This window comes from Carcharhinus amblyrhynchos, chromosome 8, assembly GCF_965287045.1.
Source record: "Carcharhinus amblyrhynchos chromosome 8, sCarAmb.v2.hapA, whole genome shotgun sequence".
NCBI classification, from domain to species: Eukaryota; Metazoa; Chordata; class Chondrichthyes; order Carcharhiniformes; family Carcharhinidae; genus Carcharhinus; species Carcharhinus amblyrhynchos.
In genome coordinates, this window is record NC_137331.1 from 7345629 (window position 1) to 7364517 (window position 18889).

General features: G+C 47.5%; 1 protein-coding gene across 1 annotated transcript in view; it reads right to left on the minus strand.

The window, feature by feature from the left end:
* The window catches only part of LOC145346425 (collagen alpha-1(XV) chain-like), a 198084-nt gene that overhangs the window by 44581 nt on the left and 134614 nt on the right, over nucleotides 1-18889 (minus strand). Inside the window, exons 24-30 of the mRNA XM_080193599.1 lie at nucleotides 11584-11637; nucleotides 5110-5184; nucleotides 4962-4997; nucleotides 2099-2152; nucleotides 1954-2013; nucleotides 1132-1191; nucleotides 950-991 (exon numbers count right to left, since the gene is read on the minus strand). Of these exons, the coding sequence (XP_080049725.1) occupies nucleotides 950-991; nucleotides 1132-1191; nucleotides 1954-2013; nucleotides 2099-2152; nucleotides 4962-4997; nucleotides 5110-5184; nucleotides 11584-11637 (381 nt within the window). The remainder of the gene's footprint in view (nucleotides 1-949; nucleotides 992-1131; nucleotides 1192-1953; nucleotides 2014-2098; nucleotides 2153-4961; nucleotides 4998-5109; nucleotides 5185-11583; nucleotides 11638-18889) is intronic.

The window sequence follows — 18889 nt, forward strand, 5'->3', positions numbered from 1 at the left end:
TTAGGGGCTTCAATCATAGGACGTAGAAAAGCTACAGCACAAACAGGCCCTTCGGCCCACAAATTGCGCCGATGATATCCATCCTGACCGTGCTTACCTATAACCCTCAATTCTATTCAGTTCCATGTACTCAATCAGTCCGTCAGCCTTCCCTCTCCAAAAATAATTGAGGCAGGAAGGTGGTGGTGTACCCCACTTGACGCCACCCCGTCTGATTAAACTCTCTGGGGCCTGGCTTCCAAACTCCCCTCCCTCCCTGGGAATGGGCACTCCATTCTGCCCAATGAATTGAATGGCCTCCTTCTGTGATGTACAAATCTACGAATGAGTGAAACGGACGCAAGTCACCTTCCCAGTAGCAGCTCATCTTTCTCAGCTCACAATGCTACAACCCAGTCACTGGACCTCGAAAGATTTGTGAGCTGAACATTTGCGCCAAACACTGTTACGCAGCGGCTCTTACTGCTTGGCACGTTGGAAAATAAGAATGTTAGACGGCAGATTTACGTGGGCAATTTAAATGCCAATGCAACACATGCAGCGACCACTTGTACTGGGACGTGTGAAGCACTCTAGCTTATTATCTCCTGAGCATCCACTTTAGGAAACCGTGTTAACAGCCTCACGAGTTACCCCGGATGTTCAACTCTTCATTAAAAGCACAAGACATTAGGTGTGGGGTCCATCCACTGTTATTACTTACTTCAGGCTGGCTGCGATTTTTAATGAGAGAAAGGACGTACGTTCAAAGTGTTAAAGTTTAAGCCACGGTATTTAAGATGAGGCAGGCGGAAGGACAGAGGTTTTAAGGCGGTTATGTTAGACAGAGAAGAAAGCGGATGATCGCAGGCGAGTTGTCAGCCTGTTGAGTTTCCAGTTGTGAAACGGGGGGCTTTAATACCCAGCTTTCAAATTAAGTACGCGATCAGTGATTCTTTATTTCACTTACGGGCATTTTGCAGTGAGGTCTGGGAGGAACTGGGAAAACTGTCTATTCAAAGTTGGAGGAAAATGAATTGGTAAATAAAAAGCATATAACGAGACACGTACAAATGATTAAAACAAAAGTAAAAGATTCTAAAAGTAAAGGAAGAGCATTTAAAAGAATGATGAGCAATCAATAATACTTACCCCTTTTATATTGAGGATTTGACCAGGAGGTCCAGGGGGTCCTGGTAATCCAGGAGGGCCCTAAAAAAACAGATACAGATCATTCAATTATCAGTGAAGCTTTCTGTCTTGTGAAGTTGCGAGCTCGTGTGGTTTCTCCCTCTCGTTCCTCGCTGCATCCACAAAACTGATTTCATTCAACGATCCATAAAATCAACTACCAGTCTTAACTTTAGAATATTTACTGCACATTTTTAGTCTCCCTGGAGAAGGTGGTGGGCCATCTTCTTGAACCGCTGAAGGTTGAAACTTAGGTAGGGAGTTCCAGGATCGTACACAGCGACAATGGTGGGACGGCCACTCGGCCCCAGACAAGATGCCGTGACTTGGAGACTGTTCCTATGAACCTGCTGCTCTTGTCCAGGGTTGTGGAGGCCGCGAGTGTTGAATATGCTGCTGAAGAAGCCTTGCTAAGTTTCGGTGCGCCTTGGAGATAGCTTAGGACAGGAAATTGGGAGTTGCCAGCAAGATTAGAGCAGATAGTCAGGCAAAGGCTATCTACAGAGAAAGGACTGAGCTAAGACAAAGTATTATTGCCAGGCAGCAGTGATGGTTGAGAATGAAACTAAGGCAAATAAGGACAGTAGGTAAAGTGACCTGAATAAAGGAGCAAGCTATTGAGCTTCACTTGCCTCAGAACAGTGCAGTAACCTGTCTGAAATTGGATAAATTAAGCACCATGTGTGTGCTGAATGCAGAATGCTCAAACGCCATTTGGAAAATCAGCAGAAATCCATCCCAAAACATTTGCTGCATTCCTTTGATTTACAGTTGCACACGTACCATAAGAATTGTCGCAGCTTCACCTTTCTGACCCTTTCTGCCGTTTATCCCTGGACGACCCTACAAAGAACACACCAAATAAATACTTGAATATATTTTATAACGTTCCATGTCTGGCTTCCAATTTTGCTGTGTATAAACTTACATGTCTACCGGGAAGGCCAAATTCTCCTTTAGGTCCGGGATATCCCATTGGCCCCTAAAAAGAAACGTGGAGTTGTGACATTTTTGAGTAATATTGAACCGCATTTTCACTTGTTTTAAATGACGTCACCAGAAATAATTTCCTTTTGTCTCCACAGAACCATAGAAAATTACAGCTCAGAAACAGGCACCTTGGCCCTTCTTGTCTGTGCCAAACCAATTTTTTGCCTAGTCCCACTGACCTGCACTTGGACCATATCCCTCCACACCCCCTCTCATCCATGAACCCGTCCAAGTTTTTCTTAAATGTTAAAAGTGACCCCGCATTTACCCGGCAGCTCATTCCACACTCCCACCATTCGCTACGTGAAGAAGCCCCCCCCTAATATTCCCTTTAAACTTGTCTCCTTTCACCCTTAACCCATCAGTAGCAATAGAAACGCTGTTTGGTTTTGAAAGGATATGTATGTCAGTACTGCTCTGAAACACCAACCTGAAGACCCAGAGCTTTTTGCATTTGACTTTCTTGTCTGGAAGATATGCAGACTGTTCTTGATGCAAAATCTGGGATCATTACATTTGCTCAAACAGACTCGCGTCTAATCCTAAAGATGGTGATACCTCTGGCACTGGAATGCTTTCTGAATACTGCACTGAAGGTTGTGTTGGAGTGGGGCTGAACCAAACACGATTGGAAATTGGACATAGATCTTGGCTCAGGTTAGCTGTTTCAAGTTACAGTATCAAGTTAGTCTCGGTTTAAGCCAAAAAAAAACTTCTAGGATCAATGTAACCATTCACTTGGATGACATTTAACCTGCAACGACCACAACCAAGGGAGGTTTTATCATGGACATTTCTACATAGCAGCTTGCCAGCTAATTTCAGCATTCAGTTAAGAGTTAACTGTATTGTTGTGGGACAGGAGTTACACACAGGCCAGGAAGCACAGGCACCTTCCCCATAGGTTCATTACCCACAGCTTCATGGCTCATTTTACTGATAAACAATTACTTATGTCCAGATTTTTCAAAACGGAATACAAATTTTCTAACTCATTTCTTTTATTCATTCGTGGGACACGGGGGTTGTTGGCTGGTCGACATTCATTGCCCATCCTTACTTTGCCCGAGGGCAGTTGAGAGTCAACATTTATAATCACGTGTAGTCCGGGCCAATAAGGATGGCCGATTTCCTTCCCGAAAGGACGTTAGCGAACCCGATGGGATTTTCCTGACAATCGACAATGGTTTCACGGTCATGCTTCTTAATTCCAGATTTTTTTTTATTGAATTCAAATTCCGCTGTGGCAGGATTTGAACCCGGGTTCCCAGAACGTTATCTGAGTTTCTGGATCAATAGTCCAGCGACCATACAACTTGGTCATCGCCTCCCCTGCTTCCTGGATTAATAATCCAGTGACACAACCATTGCATGAGTACCTTTATTCTTATACAAGGGCCAGGATTTCACTGTCCACCACGGGAAACGGAGTGGGCGAGGGGTGGACGATAGGGTTGACCTCGGATGCGATGTTACGGTTTCAGAACGAGCAAGCACGTAAAAATCCTGTCCAAGGGGTCCATGGGTCCACTTTTAGACAGGATGAGGTGGATTTTAAGTGGACAGTTTATCTGTAATCTATTTCCTCTTCTAAGTTTTAAGATATGAATATGCTGGTGTTCAGAATCTTATCTTTAGTAATGGAGCAAATGTCAGAACTAAAGTGTGATAATTCTCATATCGTTCAGCTCGATGGGCTGAATGGTCTCCCGCGGCACTGTAGAATTCTAATATTAGGTACTGGAATGCACCCAGCCCTGCCCATACGGTTTTCCTATTTGCTCTATCGAAATCCCTTATCATTTTGAACACATCAATTAATTCTCCACTTAATCTATGTTTGAGTGAGAATAATCCCAGTTTCTTGAGTCACTTCATATAATGGGTGGCACGGTGATTCGAACCGCTGCCTCACAGCGTCAGGGACTTGGGTTCGATTCCCGGCTTGTGTCGCTGTCCGTGTGGAGTTTGCACCTTCTCCACGTGTCTGCGTGGGTTTCCTCCGGTTCCTTCCCACAGTGTGCGGATTGGCCATGCTAACTTGCCCTAGTGTCGGTGGGGGGGGAGCTAGCTAGGGCAAATGCATGGGATTATGGGGATAGGGCCAGGGTGGGACTGTGGTTGCTGCAGACTCGATGGGCTGAATGGTCTCCATCAGCCCTGTAGGATTGTGATAACTGAAGTTCTTCAGTACTATCTTGGTAAATCACCTTTGCACTCTCACGATCGATGTGAAATATCTAAAAGCAGTGAAATACAGGTCGAGTATTCTTTTTCTATAAATCCTAGGATCTGCATTTTTTGAACCTCACGTGCCTCTGGCAGGTCTAGCTGTTTGTCTGCACCTTGCCACTTCCGTGGTCAACATAATCGAGAAGAAACTTATTATACGTACCTTGTATTTATTATTCAGCGATATATCTTACCTCCTGAGCCATTCCATTTACTATAGGTGAGGGCTATTGTCAGGTAAGTTTGTACGCAGCGTTATGATAGCCCATGTGCAAGTATGAGCTGCCTTATTGAGCGTATGGAGACTGTCCCACGGGAAGCAGTCAGTTGGGGGGGGGGGGGGGGGGGTTTTACTCTACCCGGTGTGGAGTTGTGGGGACAACCTGACTGTAAATCACAGGCGCGTCCCTCTCCTTTGGTGCACAGTAAAGGGTGTCGGTGATGGGAGAGCGGGGTCAACGGGGTCTCCAAAACCCAAAATTATCTGAAATCCCAAAACGCAAACGGTTTTGGATAAAGGACTCTCGACCTGTAGCAAAACAAGGCATAAAGCATACAAGACTTCCTACCCGAGGGCCAGGGGATCCGGTCGGGCCTAGTTCACCCTGTAAGAGAAATAAGGTTATAATTACTTGTTCAGTAACAAAAAAAAAAGTCTCGGATCCAGATTACTAATTGTACAATTAACAAAGTCTTCCTCCTTTTCCCCATTTCTACCTTTTGGCCCTTTGATCCGATGCCCAAGGGAGATCCGTCTGCAGCGACGACAGCCCCAGGCTCGCCCTTTTCACCCTGGAGATACAACAAAAGAAAACACTGTGCCCAGTTTGTTTACTGAGTGCAACCGTGCCTGAGTACGCGGGGCCCAGCTCTGTGGCCGCAGGAAGGAGAATTAAACAGGGTAAGCAAGCACAGGAGATAAAGCAAAGGAGCCAGACACAACATGAACTCACAGAACCAAGGAGAAGCAAATAAAAGAGTACCTTACAGTACAATGGCTCTGAATGTGAAATGTGAATGAAGAGATAGCCCCGAGGCCTTGATTCGCTCGTGTAAAAAGTCTTGAGGGGTCCACGTTTCCTCTCAGCGAGCAGCTGTGGTAGCACGATTGTGATGGTGACCTCATGAGTCACTGTCAGTGAACTTTACAGAAAATCGTTTGGGTAGTATCCTGCTATCCTCATCCAAACAATCCAATCCCTACGGCGCAGAGGGAGGCCATTTGGCCCGTCGAGTCTGCATCTATCATCTGAAGGAGCATCTTACCCAGCCCCGCCCTCCCCACCCTATTCCCGTAACCCCATGCATTCTCCCACGGCAGATCTTCCAATCTTAAACTCCTTTATCTTACCTATCATCCATTGCTAAAAATTCAGCATGACCTCCCCACACAAAATCGGCTTAATAAAGACTACTTACTAGTTTCTCCTCGTGATATCGACAGAGAATTGCTGGGTCTGTTTTTAGTCGCATAGAAGTCACTTCCGATTATAAGTTCATAAGATCTAGGAGCAGAATTAGGCCATTCAGCCCATCGGGTTTGCTCCGCCATTCGATCATGGCTGATATGCTCCTCATCACTATTTTCCTGCCTTCTCCCCATAACCTTTCAACCCGTTACCAGTTAAAAAAATGTCTAACTCTTCTTTAAATTTACTCACTGTTCCAGCATCCACCGCACTTTGGGGTAACAGATTCCTCAGGTTCACAACCCTTTGGGAGAAATAGGTTCTCCTCAACTCCATTTTAAATTTGCTACCCCTTATCCTAAGGCTGTGATCTCTTGGCACAGAATGTTCCACAAGAAGAAGTAGCTGTATCCACTCCATCCATCCCCTTTATCATCCTGTATACCTCAATTTGATCTCCCTTCTTCCAAAGTGTATAGGCCTAAACTGTTCAACCTCTCTTCGCACGACAAGCCCCTCACCCCTTGCAGACTGATGACAACCCCTCGTCAATCTAGTGAACCTCCCCTCAGAACGGCCTCCAATGCCACTTTCCTCAAAAAAGGGGACCAAAACTGTGCACAATATCCCAGGTGCGGTCTCACCAAACAATACTTCCTTCCCTTTATATTCTATTCCTTTCGCTATAAATGCCAACATTCCATTTGCTTTCTTTATTATCCGCTGTATCTGCATGCTAACTTTCTGTGACTCATGGCTCTGGACACCCAGATCCCTCTACACCGGAGCGCCTCGAAATCTCTTCCCATTCAGATAATAAGTCGCCTTCCCATTTTCCCAATAGACCGTCCTAACTGAGAAATGCCACAATCCTTGATGCATCATTCGAACCCATAAACACACTTTAAACAGCTACAGCTTCCCTTCTATTTCGCCAGCGCCTTTAGGCGAATTCAGACAGAACAAATATAAATATCTCGCCCCTGAATTATTTGGGGCAACCACCAATAATCTGGAGGTAGGGTGGAACTCGGGGTGTGATATTTTGCTGTCCATCATACAAGGGGTGGCTGCAAATATCAATCCTTGCCCTCCAACACCACCCCACCTCTGGGAAGGTCCTACTGTCGCGATGTCCCCAGGACCGGATGGAATGCATCCGAGGGTTCTGAAAGAAATGGCGGAGGTGATAGTGGATGCCTTGGTGGTTATTTTCCAAACGTCGCTGGATTCCGGGGAAGTGCCGGATGATTGGAAAACGGCTAATGTTACGCCGTTGTTTAAGAAGGGTGCCAGGCAAAAGGCGGGGAATTATAGGCCGGTTAGTTTAACGTCTGTGGTAGGTAAAATGTTAGAATCTGTCATTAAGGAGGAAATTGCGAGGCATCTTGAAGGGAATTGCTTGATAGAGCAGACGCAGCACGGTTTCATTAAAGGGAAGTCGTGTCTGACAAATTTACTGGAGTTCTATGAGGATGTGTCTAGGGCGGTGGATAGAGGAGAGCCGGTGGATGTGGTCTTTCTAGATTTTCAGAAGGCGTTTGACAAAGTGCCTCACAAGAGGTTATTGCAGAAGGTCGAGGGACATGGAGTTGGGGGTAGGGTGTTAGCGTGGATAGAGGATTGGTTGTCAAATAGGAGGCAGAGAGTGGGGGTCAACGGGTGCTATTCGGATTGGCGGTTGGTGACTAGTGGAGTGCCCCAGGGGTCAGTGCTGGGGCCTCAGCTTTTTACCATTTATATAGATGATCTGGAGGAGGGAACCGAGTGTAGAGTGTCGAAATTTGCTGATGACACCAAGATTGGGGGAACGGCAAATTGTGCGGAGGGTGTGGAGAGTCTACAGAAGGATCTAGATAGGCTGGGCGAATGGGCCAGGAAATGGCAAATGGAATTTAATGTTGGCAAGTGTGAGGTGGTCCACTTTGGTAGGAAAAATGGTAGGAAGGACTATTACTTACGAGGCGAAAAACTGCAGCAGGCGACAGTGCAGAGGGACCTCGGGGTCCTTGTGCATGAGTCGCAAAAACCCAGCTTGCAGGTGCAGCAGGTGGTCAGGAAGGCGAATGGGATGCTGGCCTTCATAGCGAAGGGAATTGAATATAAAAGTAGGGAGGTCTTGCTGCAGCTGTATAGGGCATTGGTGAGGCCGCAACTGGAGTACTGTGTGCATTTTTGGGCGCCGCACCTGCGCAAAGATATTTTGGCCTTGGAGGGAGTGCAGAGGAGGTTTACTAGGCTGATACCAGAGTTGAGGGGGTTGAGCTATGAGGAGAGGCTGAATAAACTGGGCTTGTACTCGTTAGAGTTTAGAAGAATGAGAGGAGATCTCATTGAGACGTATAAGATGATGAATGGGATGGATAGGATAGAGGTGGAAAGACTCTTCCCGCTCAAAAAAGACAGTAGGACTAGGGGGCACAGCCTCAAGATAAAAGGGGGGCGGTTTAGAACGGAGTTGAGGAGGAACTTCTTCACTCAAAGGGTGGTGAATCTCTGGAATTCTCTGCCCGTTGAAGTGGTGGAGGCTGCCTCGCTAAATATTTTTAAGACGTGGGTTGATGGGTTTTTGATAGGAGAGGGGATTAAGGGTTATGGGGAGAGGGCGGGAAAGTGGAACTGAGCAACGACAGATCAGCCACGATCTTATTGAATGGCGGGGCAGGCTCGAAGGGCTGGATGGCCTACTCCTGCTCCTATTTCTTATGTTCTTATGTGGCGATGTCGGCGTTGGACTGGGGTAAAACAGAAAGAAATCCCACAACACCAGCTTAAAGTCCCAACAGGTTTACTTGTAGCAAAAGCCGCAAGCTTTCGGGACAGCCTGGGAGAATCCCAGCCACCTGACGAAGGGACAGGCTGTCCAGAAAGTTTGTGGCTTTTGCTACAAATAAACTTGTGAGATCCTACTGTGACGTGTTAAGAGAAATAAATCATACCAGCATTCAAGCCCCAGCAAAGATATCCCGACAACTCTGACCCGAAGCATTACCATGCCTTGCTTGTTGCGAGGGATTTGAATTTAAAATTAAAATAGACTAACTTTACACAGCAATTGCCTGAAGTTCTGAGCACCGGTAGGGTGATGGTTCCTTTGGAAAGTACAGCCTGAGTCACGGCCATAGATTCTTAGCGGCTAATCTGGGCTGGACAAAGATCCACAAAATCGGTAGTGATAAGGAGATTCGATTCCGCAGACATGACCCTAGGATGTTGTCTCCGTGATGCCAGGGTCCGGAGTGGCTCCAGAACACACTGAGGGGGCACAATGAACAGTCAAAGACTGTGGTCCGTGATGATACCTACAGCATTGGTAGGAAGTCCTTCCGGCAGATTTGAGGGAGCTAGGAAAGAAAGAAATGAGCTCAAAGGCGATTAACTCTGGATCGCTCCAGAAATAAAAGGATTGTGTAAATGATGGGAGAGATAGCCTGGGGCACTGGGACTGGTCCTGACAGAGATGGCACTTGCAGAAGCTGGAACGGTTGCACCACAACGTAGTCGGGGCCAATATTGGGGAATGGGGAGGATGGTGTAGAGTTGCTACTGCTGTTTGGGCAGTGGAAACTGCTACTACAGGGCAGGGGCTTGAAACTTGAGCTTGAAACTTGAGAAGGGAAAAAAGCAAAGCTGGAAATAGAAGCCACGAAAAGCAAACATATAACAAAGGAGTGAGTTGTTCAGTAACTAATGGTACACATTTCTACACGATGAGTCTACTGAATGGAGTGTACAAGCTGAGATTAAGGACACGCACTTGGAAGCATGATATATGATATATACTTGTCCAGAGATGAGCAGGTTAGGTTGATTGGCCATGCTAAGAAATTAGTGTCCAGAGATGCGTAGGTTAGAGGGATTAGTGGGTATAATATGTAGGGATATGGGGGTAGGGCCTGGGTGGGATTGTGTTCGGTGCAGACTCGATGGGCCGAAGGGCCTCTTTCTGCACTGTAGGGTTCTATGATTCTATGGTTCTATGTCTATAACTGAAACACGGCCTATAGAATGGCAGGAATGGCAATTTAACATTCTGGAGTACAGAATTTTCAGGTGGGACGTTGGTGGGGAAGGATCAATCACTATTCAGAGGAAGGATGGTAGGCCAAAATGTTCATTAGTCGAGGCCATATTGAACTGAGGAACAAGAAGAAGCATTCACACTCCAGACAGTATTTGATGGACTTTCGAATAGTCAGAGGGCAAATACGTAGGCAAATTGCTGAGAATAGATCATAGAAGAGCCCTACAGTGCAGAAAGAGGCCCTTCGGCCCATCGAGTCTGCAGCAAACACAATCCCACCCAGGTCCTACCCCCATATTATACCCACTAATCCCTCTAACCTACGCATCCCTGGATACTAAGGGGCAATTTCTTAGCATGACCAATCATCCTAACCCGCACATCTTTGGACTGTGGGAGGAAACCGGAGTACCCGGAGGAAACCCACGCAGACACGAGGAGAATGTGCACACTCCACACAGACGGTGACCCGAGCCGGGAATCGAACCCAGGACCCCGGAGCTGTGAAGCAGCAGTGCTAACCCACTGTGCTACCTTGCCGAGAAGGACAGCGACATTGGGAGATTCCAACTACACTATTAACTGGAATAATGGGAGGCCCAGTGGTATTACCGCTAGACTATTAATCTAAGATCCAGGATAATGCTTGCGGGGACCCGGGTTTGAATCCCACCACAGCAGGAATTTGAATTCAATAAAAATATCTGGAATTAAGAAACTACTGACGACTCTGAAACCATTGTCGAGAAAACCCATCTGGTTCACTAATGTTCTTTATGGATGGAAATCTGCCATTCTTACCTGGTCTGGCCTATATGTGACTCCAGAGCCACAACAATGTGGATGTCTATAAACTGCCCAGGGCAACTGGGGACTGGCAGCCAATGACGCTCATATCCCACAAGTTAATTAAAAAAATTAATGTGAAAGGGAGCAGAGGCACTCAGGAGAAATGTTTTAGCCTATATGTGGCATATCAAGCAATAAAAGCGGCAGTCCGGGATTTAGTGCATGATAAGCGGGTATCGGTTTCAAACGTATAAGTGGGAGAACATTTTGGTGGAAGATATCACAGTGCAGTTAGATATTGCAAGGACAATGATGGACAAAGACCAAAGTTACGAAGCTAATGTGATTTGGCAAACGTGACCTGAAAAATCGGAAGGCTTTCAAACGAGAACTAGGGTTCCCACAAAGATAGGGGACGGGACTCCCAAAATCTCTACAGTGCAGGAGGAGGCCATTTGGCCCGTCTTTGGAGTGTGGGAGGAAACCAGAGCACCTGGAGGAAATCCTAGGGGCCGAGGTAGAGTGATACGTTAAGAGGGAGCAAAATTCCTCGGCAATACGCCAGCACAAATCTCTTCTACCGCTCCCCCCGCTATACCATATTTAACATGGTTAAAAATGGAAATCAGGCAGTCTCCCTGCAGTAACGGGGACACACAAACTCATCTTGTGGTTGGCTGCTTTGGGATATCCCCAACTTCAGAAACAAACTCTGTGTTAAAAAAGACAGTTTTGCAAATGCTTTTTTTGAGCCAATCCATATTCCACAGGCGTGTAGTTGTTCCAAAACCCACATCGATATAAAAAGCCACGGTTAAACATACAAACAAAGACAAAGACTGAGAAAGATCGATATTATTAAATCACCAAATACATTCAAGTAGGTGGCCCTAGATACGTCACCAAACCTTCAACGTTCGTTATGATAAGAGAATTTATCAAAAATAAATAATGTTTGATTTGAAATACCTTTATTCCTGGAAAACCAGGGATACCAAGGTCACCTTTGGGTCCTCTGGGGCCCTGAAGAGATAGGATTAAAACCACACCGTTAAAAAACTTCACAGGCAATGAGACTCTAATCTGTGAAAGGTACTTATTGGTAGTTAAATGGGCAGCTGCGTATTTCAAATGGTGAATCTGAGCTATCAGAACCAGCCTTGGCTCAGTACAAGGCCCCGTCATTTCGGAGTCAGAAGTCTAGGAGCTCAAAACCCTCAGAGATCTGAGCACGTTGTGCAGTGGCATCCTGAGAGACAGAGGTCCCCCCGAGAGACAGAGGTCCCCCCGAGAGACAGAGGTCCCCCCGAGAGACAGAGGTCCCCCCGAGAGACAGAGGTCCCCCCGAGAGACAGAGGTCCCCCCGAGAGACAGAGGTCCCCCCGAGAGACAGAGGTCCCCCCGAGACAGATACTGTTTTGCCGGCGAGACTGCGAAAGAGAGGCTCCATCTGTCTGTCAGGTGTACAGGAAACATCCCAGGGCACCGTTCAAAGAAACACAAAGATACCCTAGTTGATACTGATCACACAGCCAACATCACAAAACAGATTCTCTCCGCTCAGAATTGTGTGGAAATTGGTTGCTGTTTGCTATGATTACCAAGGTGGCTGCACTTCAGAAGCTGGTAAGCAGTTTGGGTCATTCTGAAACCAAAAGAAAAAAATGCTGGAAAATCTCAGCAGGTCTGGTAATGTCTGTAAGGAGAGAAAAGTGCTGACGTTTTGAATCCAGATGAGCAGTTTTGACAAAGGTTTGTCTGGACTCGAAACGTCAGCTCTTTTCTCTCCTTACCGATGCTGCCAGACCTGCTGAGATTTTTTTCAGCATTTTCTCTTTTGGTCTCAGCTTCCAGCATCCGCAATAATTTGCTTTTATCCTTGGGTCATCCTGAAAGATTCCTCCGTTGGTTTTATAGTTTTCAAATCCCAGCGGATCCCCTTTGTTCAACATATTTTAAGGACAGTCCAATGGCAGACACAACAAAAACTAGCAGCACCTTTTGTGTAGAAAACATCTCCAAGCTGTTCACCGAGGGGAAGAGGAAATCAGTGAAAGGTTAAGGCGAGCTTGCAGTCAGGGTGGGGGGGGTTATTCTCACACAGCGGGCAGGTGGGCAAAGGTTTGATGTAACATTAAACGTGAATTTCAACAAAAAGAAGCTGGCACGTGAAAAGAAACAACTTACTGAGCAAAAAAAATTACAATAATAAACTTGGCAATTATCAAAATAAATGATAAGTAAATAGACCACTAGAGTGTGAGAGGGTGAGTGTGTGTGTGTCCATCTTCTCATTCTCACTCACTCACCCTCACACTGAGAGAGAGCCTGTTGACGTGTGGGAGATGAGGTACACGCATGCTCGCCCGCGCGCACGCTCGCAACCCCCCTCCCTCTCGCGCGCACGCTCACCCCCCTCCCTCTCGCCCGCGTGCGCGCACGCTCACCCCCCGTCTCTTGCACGCGCGCACGCTCACCCCCCGTCTCTTGCACGCGCGCACGCTCACCCCCCGTCTCTTGCACGCGCGCACGCTCACCCCCCGTCTCTTGCACGCGCGCACGCTCACCCCCCCCTCGCACGCACGCACGCTCACCCCCCCCTCGCACGCGCGCACGCTCACCCCCCCTCTCTCGCACGCGCGCACGCTCACCCCCCTTCTCTCGCACGCGCGCACGCTCACCCCCCTCTCTCGCACGCGCGCACGCTCACCCCCCCTCTCTCGCACGCTTACCCTCACCCCCCTCTCTCGCACGCACGCACGCTCACCCCCCCCCTCGCACGCGCGCACGCTCACCCCCCCTCTCTCGCACGCTCACCCTCACCCCCCTCTCTCGCACACGCACACTCACCCCCCTCTCTCTCACACGCACACACTCACCCCCCTCTCTCTCACACGCACACGCTCACCCCCCGTCTCTCGCACGCTCACACTCACCCCCCTCTCTCGCACACGCACACTCACCCCCCTCTCTCTCACACGCACACTCACCCCCTCACGCATGCTGACAGTAGAGGGGAATTCAGGGACAAGCCTATGTTCAGGGTCGGGGTTAATACTGAGCAGATGTGGATTTAAGGGGGAGTGAAGGGGAGACAAAGCTGGAGGTTGCCGGGACAGTGAGTTTGTGAACAGAATTTAAAGATGAGGGTGAGGTTGTTGGTTCAGTGTGCTGGGATATGCCCAGTACAGGCATGAGACGATTATGTGGGGCAGGATGGGAGCTGCCACAATTCGATCAAACCAGAGTTTATGGAGGATAAGAGGAACTTGGAGTGGGAGGGTAAGAATCCAGTTGTCGTGGTCCACTTAGGTGCCAACGACATCGGTAGGACAGGAACAGAGGTTCCGCAAAGGGAATATGAAAAGCTAGGAGCTAAATTGAAAAGCAGAACCAACAAGGTGGTAATCTCTGGATTACTACCTGAGCCACGAGTGAATTGGTGCAGGGTCAATAAGATTGTCAATAATGGGCGGCACGGTAGCACAGTGGGTTAGCACTGCTGCTTCACAGCTCCAGGGTCCTGGGCTCGATTCCCGGCTCGGGTCACTGTCTGTGTGGAGTTTGCACATTCTCCTTGTGTCTGCGTGGGTTTCCTCCGGGTGCTCCGGTTTCCTCCCACAGTCCAAAGATGTACGGGTTAGGTTGATTGGCCGTGCTAAGAAATTGCCCAGGGATGCGTAGGTTAGAGGGATTACTGGGTATAATGTATAGGGATATGGGGGTAGGGCCTGGGTGGGATTGTGTTCGGTACAGACTCGATGGGCCGAAGGGCCTCTTTCTGCATTGTAGGGTTCTGTGATTGTATGATCTAGTGGCCGTTACAGAGACGTGGTTGCAGGGTGACCGGGACTGGGAACTGGGATATCAGACATTTCGGAAGGATAGACAGGAAGGAACAGGGGGCGGGGTACCTCTGTTAATTAAGGGTAACATCAGGGCGGTAGTGAGAGACGATACAGGCTCCGAGGAGCAACATGTGGAATCGATGTGGGTGGAGATAAGGGACAGTAAGGGGAGAAAGTCGCTGGTGGGTGTGGTCTGTAGGCCCCCAGATAATAACTTCGAGGTGGGGCGGGCTGTAGCAAGCAAATAATGGATGCGTGCAAAAACGGAACAGCAATAATCACAGGGGATTTTAACCTGTATATCGATTGGTTGACTCAAGTTGGATGCAGCGGACTTGAGGAAGAGTTCTTAGAATGCTGTCGGGATTCCTTGAACAGAACCTACAAGGGAGCGAGTTGTTTTGGATCTGGTTCTGTGTAACGAGAGAGTAAGATTAAAGATCTTCTTGTGAGGGAGCCTCTTGGGATGAGTGATCACAATATGGTGGAATTTCTAATACAGATGGAGGGTGAGAAAGTAGGGTCCCAAACCAGTGTGCTCTGCTTGAACAGAGGGGAGTACGATAGGATGAGAGTGGAATTGGTTAATGTAGACTGGGAGCGCAGACCAGTTGGTAGGACAGCTGAGGAACAGTGGAGGATTTTTAAGGAGATTTTTCTCAGTGCTCAGCAAAAATATATTCCGGTGATAAAGAAGGAAATGTCAGAAAAGGGACAACCAGCTGTGGATAACTAAGGAAATAAAGGAGAGTATTAAATTAAAAACCGATGCGTACAGAGAGGCCAAAAATAGTGGGGAATTAGAAGATTGGGAAAGCTTTATAAAAACAACAAAGAACTACTAAGAAAGTGAAAAAGAAAAGATAGATAGATTATGAAACTAAACCAGCACAAAATATAAAAACTGATAGTAAAAGTTTTTACAAATATATAAGGAAAAGAGTGTCTAAAGTAAATGTTGGACCCTTAGAAGACGAGAAGGGGGATTTAATAATGGGAAACGAGGAAATGGCTGAGGCCTTAAATAAGATTTTTGAGTCAGTCTTCACGGTGGAGGACACGAATAGCTTACCAAACATTAATGATCGTGGGACTGTAGGGGGTGAGGTCCTTAAAACGATTACTATTACTAAAGAAGTGGTGCTTGGTAGGCTAATGGGACTAAAAGTAGACAAGTCCCCGGGCCCGGATGGAATGCATCCCAGGGTAATAAAAGAAATGGCTGAAGTAATAGCAGATGCCTTAGTTGTAATTTATCAAAATTTGCTGAACTCTGGGGGAAGTGCCGGCTGATTGGAAAACAGCTAATGTGACGCCACTGTTTCAAAAAGGAGGTAGACATAAGGCGAGTAGCTACAGGCCGGTTAGCTTAACATCCGTAGTCGGGAAAATGCTGGAATCTGTCATTAAGGAAGAAATAGTGGGACACCTGGAAAAGAATGGTTCAATCAAGCAGACGCAGCATGGATTCATGAAGGGAAAGTCGTGTTTGTCAAATTTACTGGATTTTTATGAGGAAGTAACGAGTGTGGTTGACAGAGGGGAACCAGTGGATGTGGTGTTTTTAGATTTCCAGAAGGCATTCGATAAGGTGCCCCACAAAAGGTTGCTGCAGAAGATTAGGGTACACGGAGTTGGGGATAAAGTGTTAGCTTGGATTGAAGATTGGCTATCTAACAGGAAGCAGAGAGTTGGAATAAATGGGTGCTTTTCCGGTTGGCAGTTGATGACTAGTGGCGTGCCACAGGGATCGGTGCTGGGGCCTCAACTGTTTACCACATACATTGACGATCTGGAGGAGGGGACTGAGTGTAGGGTAACAAAGTTTGCTGATGACACAAAGATGAGTGGAAAAGTGAACTGCGTGGAGGACGTGGAAAGTCTGCAGAGAGATTTGGATAGGCTGAGTGAGTGGGCGAGGACCTGGCAGATGGAATATAACGTTGGCAAGTGTGAGGTTATCCATTTTGGAAGGAATAATAGTAAAATGGACTGTTATTTAAATGGTAAAAAATTACAACATGCTACTGTGCAGAGGGACCTGGGGGTCCTTGTGCACGAATCGCAAAAACTCAGTCTGCAGGTGCAGCAGGTGATCAGGAAGGCGAATGGGATGTTGGCCATAACAGTGAGGGGGATAGAATATAAAAGCAGGGAGGTCTTGCTGCAATTGTACAGGGTACTGGTGAGACCACAAATAGAGTACTGTGTGCAATTTTGGTCCCTTTTTTTTACAGGATATATTGGCCCTGGAAGGAGTACAGAGAAGGTTCACCAGGCTGATATCAGAGATGAGGGGGTTCGCTTATGAGGAGAGATTGAGTAGATTGGGCCTGTATTCGTTGGAGTTTAGAAGGCTGAGGGGAGATCTTAGAGAGACATATAAGATAATGAAGGGGCTAGATAGGGTAGAGGCAGAGAGATTATTTCCACTTAGAAAGGAAACCAGAACTAGAGGGCACAGCCTCAAAATAAGGGGGGGTGCAGTTTAGAACAGAGTTGAGGAGGAACTTCTTCTCTCAGAGGGTGGTGAATCTCTGGAATTCTCTGCCCAGTGGAGTGGTGGAGGCTACCTCGCTAAATATGTTTAAGTCACGGGTAGATAGGTTTCTGATCGATATGAGAATTAAGGGGTTATGGGGAGCAGGCGGGAAAGTGGAGCTGATCCACTGTCAGATCAGCCATGATCTTATTGAATGACGGGGCAGGCTCGAGGGGCTAGATGGCCTACTCCTGCTCCTATTTCTTATGTTCTTATATTGGAAGAGTTGGGCCTGTAGGTGTCAAAAGTGTGGATAAGAGTTTGGCAGCAGTAAGGGTTAGGTAAATGATGTTGGGTTTGAAGCACAACATTAAATGGAACTATTTATCAAAATGTTCCCAAGTCTGCTGCAACTTTAGCAAGTGGTCAGCAGGCAGTGGAACAGGGGAGGAGGGGGAGGGGGGATTGCAAATCGACTGTTGTACTGTTTCAAACAGTCTGTCGAGGAATAATTAGGACGGGGTGACTGAAGGCATATAATCTGAGGCAGCTTTTACAAAGTCTTTTGATGGGGAGAGGTAGCAAACGGCTGGGATTTAAAGAGAGCACTGCAATGTGAGACTGGAAGGGGAAACTCAATGGAGCCTGAAGTCTGTGGAATGTGCCACAGGCTGTGTTATTTGACCTTCTCGTTCCCTTTGCTCCTTGTGCATTCCGTCCACCTTTCTCTCCATTAGCTGCCTTGGGCCCAGCTATGGAATTTCCTGCCTCCATCTTCTCCACCTTTTTAATCTCGCGTCCCCGCCAACTCCCTGTGCACCAACCCCCGCCCTTACCATCCCCCCACTCTCCTGTCCAATCTTCTCTAACCATGATTTTGATCCAGCATTCGATCACTCCTTCCTAACGTCATTACTTCTGGTTCAATGTCCCATTTGCTCCTGTGAAGCCACGGGGGGCTAGTTTTCAACACTAAAGGTGCTGTAGAAACTTTAGAACGTAGAACCCTACAGTGCAGAAAGAGGACTTCCGGCCTCTCAAGTCTGCACCGAACACAATCCCACCCAGGCCCCTTTCCCCATATCCCTACATATTATACCCACACTAATCCCTCTAGCCTACACTACCCTAGACACTAAGGGGCAATTTTTAAGCATGGCCAATCAATCAATCTAACCCGCACATCTTTGGACTGTGGGAGGAAACCGAAGCACTCGGAGGAAACCCACACAGACACGAGGAGAATGTGCAAACTCCACACAGACAGTGACCCGAGCCGGGAATCGAACCCGGGACCCTGGAGCTGTGAAGCAGCAGTGCTAACCCACTGTGCCACCGTTAAAGTGCTGCCGTTAACATCATTCTTCAGCAATACTGCAGTTAAGTGTTTATGTTGGCTACCCAGAAGGAGAGTCAGCACTGGGATATAATGCTGGTGTGTGAACTTGGATCGAGTTTCGAGTCACTATTGTCACGGCAAGAACTGTAAATTCCAGGACTGCTTCCGTCAACCTTGCCTCAGTGTTTGTACTCCCATCTCGGAGTTTGGTGTTGGATTTGGACTAAAAACCTGAGTACGGAAAGCAGTTGATGGTCCAATGCAGGGTTGGGGCAGCACTGAACTGTCGGGGGTGTTTCATTTTCATGAAATGTTAAACGGAGCCCTATCTGTTCTCTCGGGTAACTGTACAAGATCCCAGAGCACTCTTCCAAGAAGGGCAAGGCAGCTTTCCTAATTTCTTAACCAACAGGGGTTCGATTCCCGGCTTGGGTGACTGTGTGGGGTTTGCACATTCTCCTCGTGTCTGTGTGGGTTTCCTCCGGGTACTCCGGTTTCCTCCCACAGTCCAAAGATAGGTTGATTGGCCGTGCTAAGAAATTGCCCCTTAGTATCCAGGGATGCGTAGGTTAGAGGGATTAGTGGGTATAATATGTAGGGCTATGG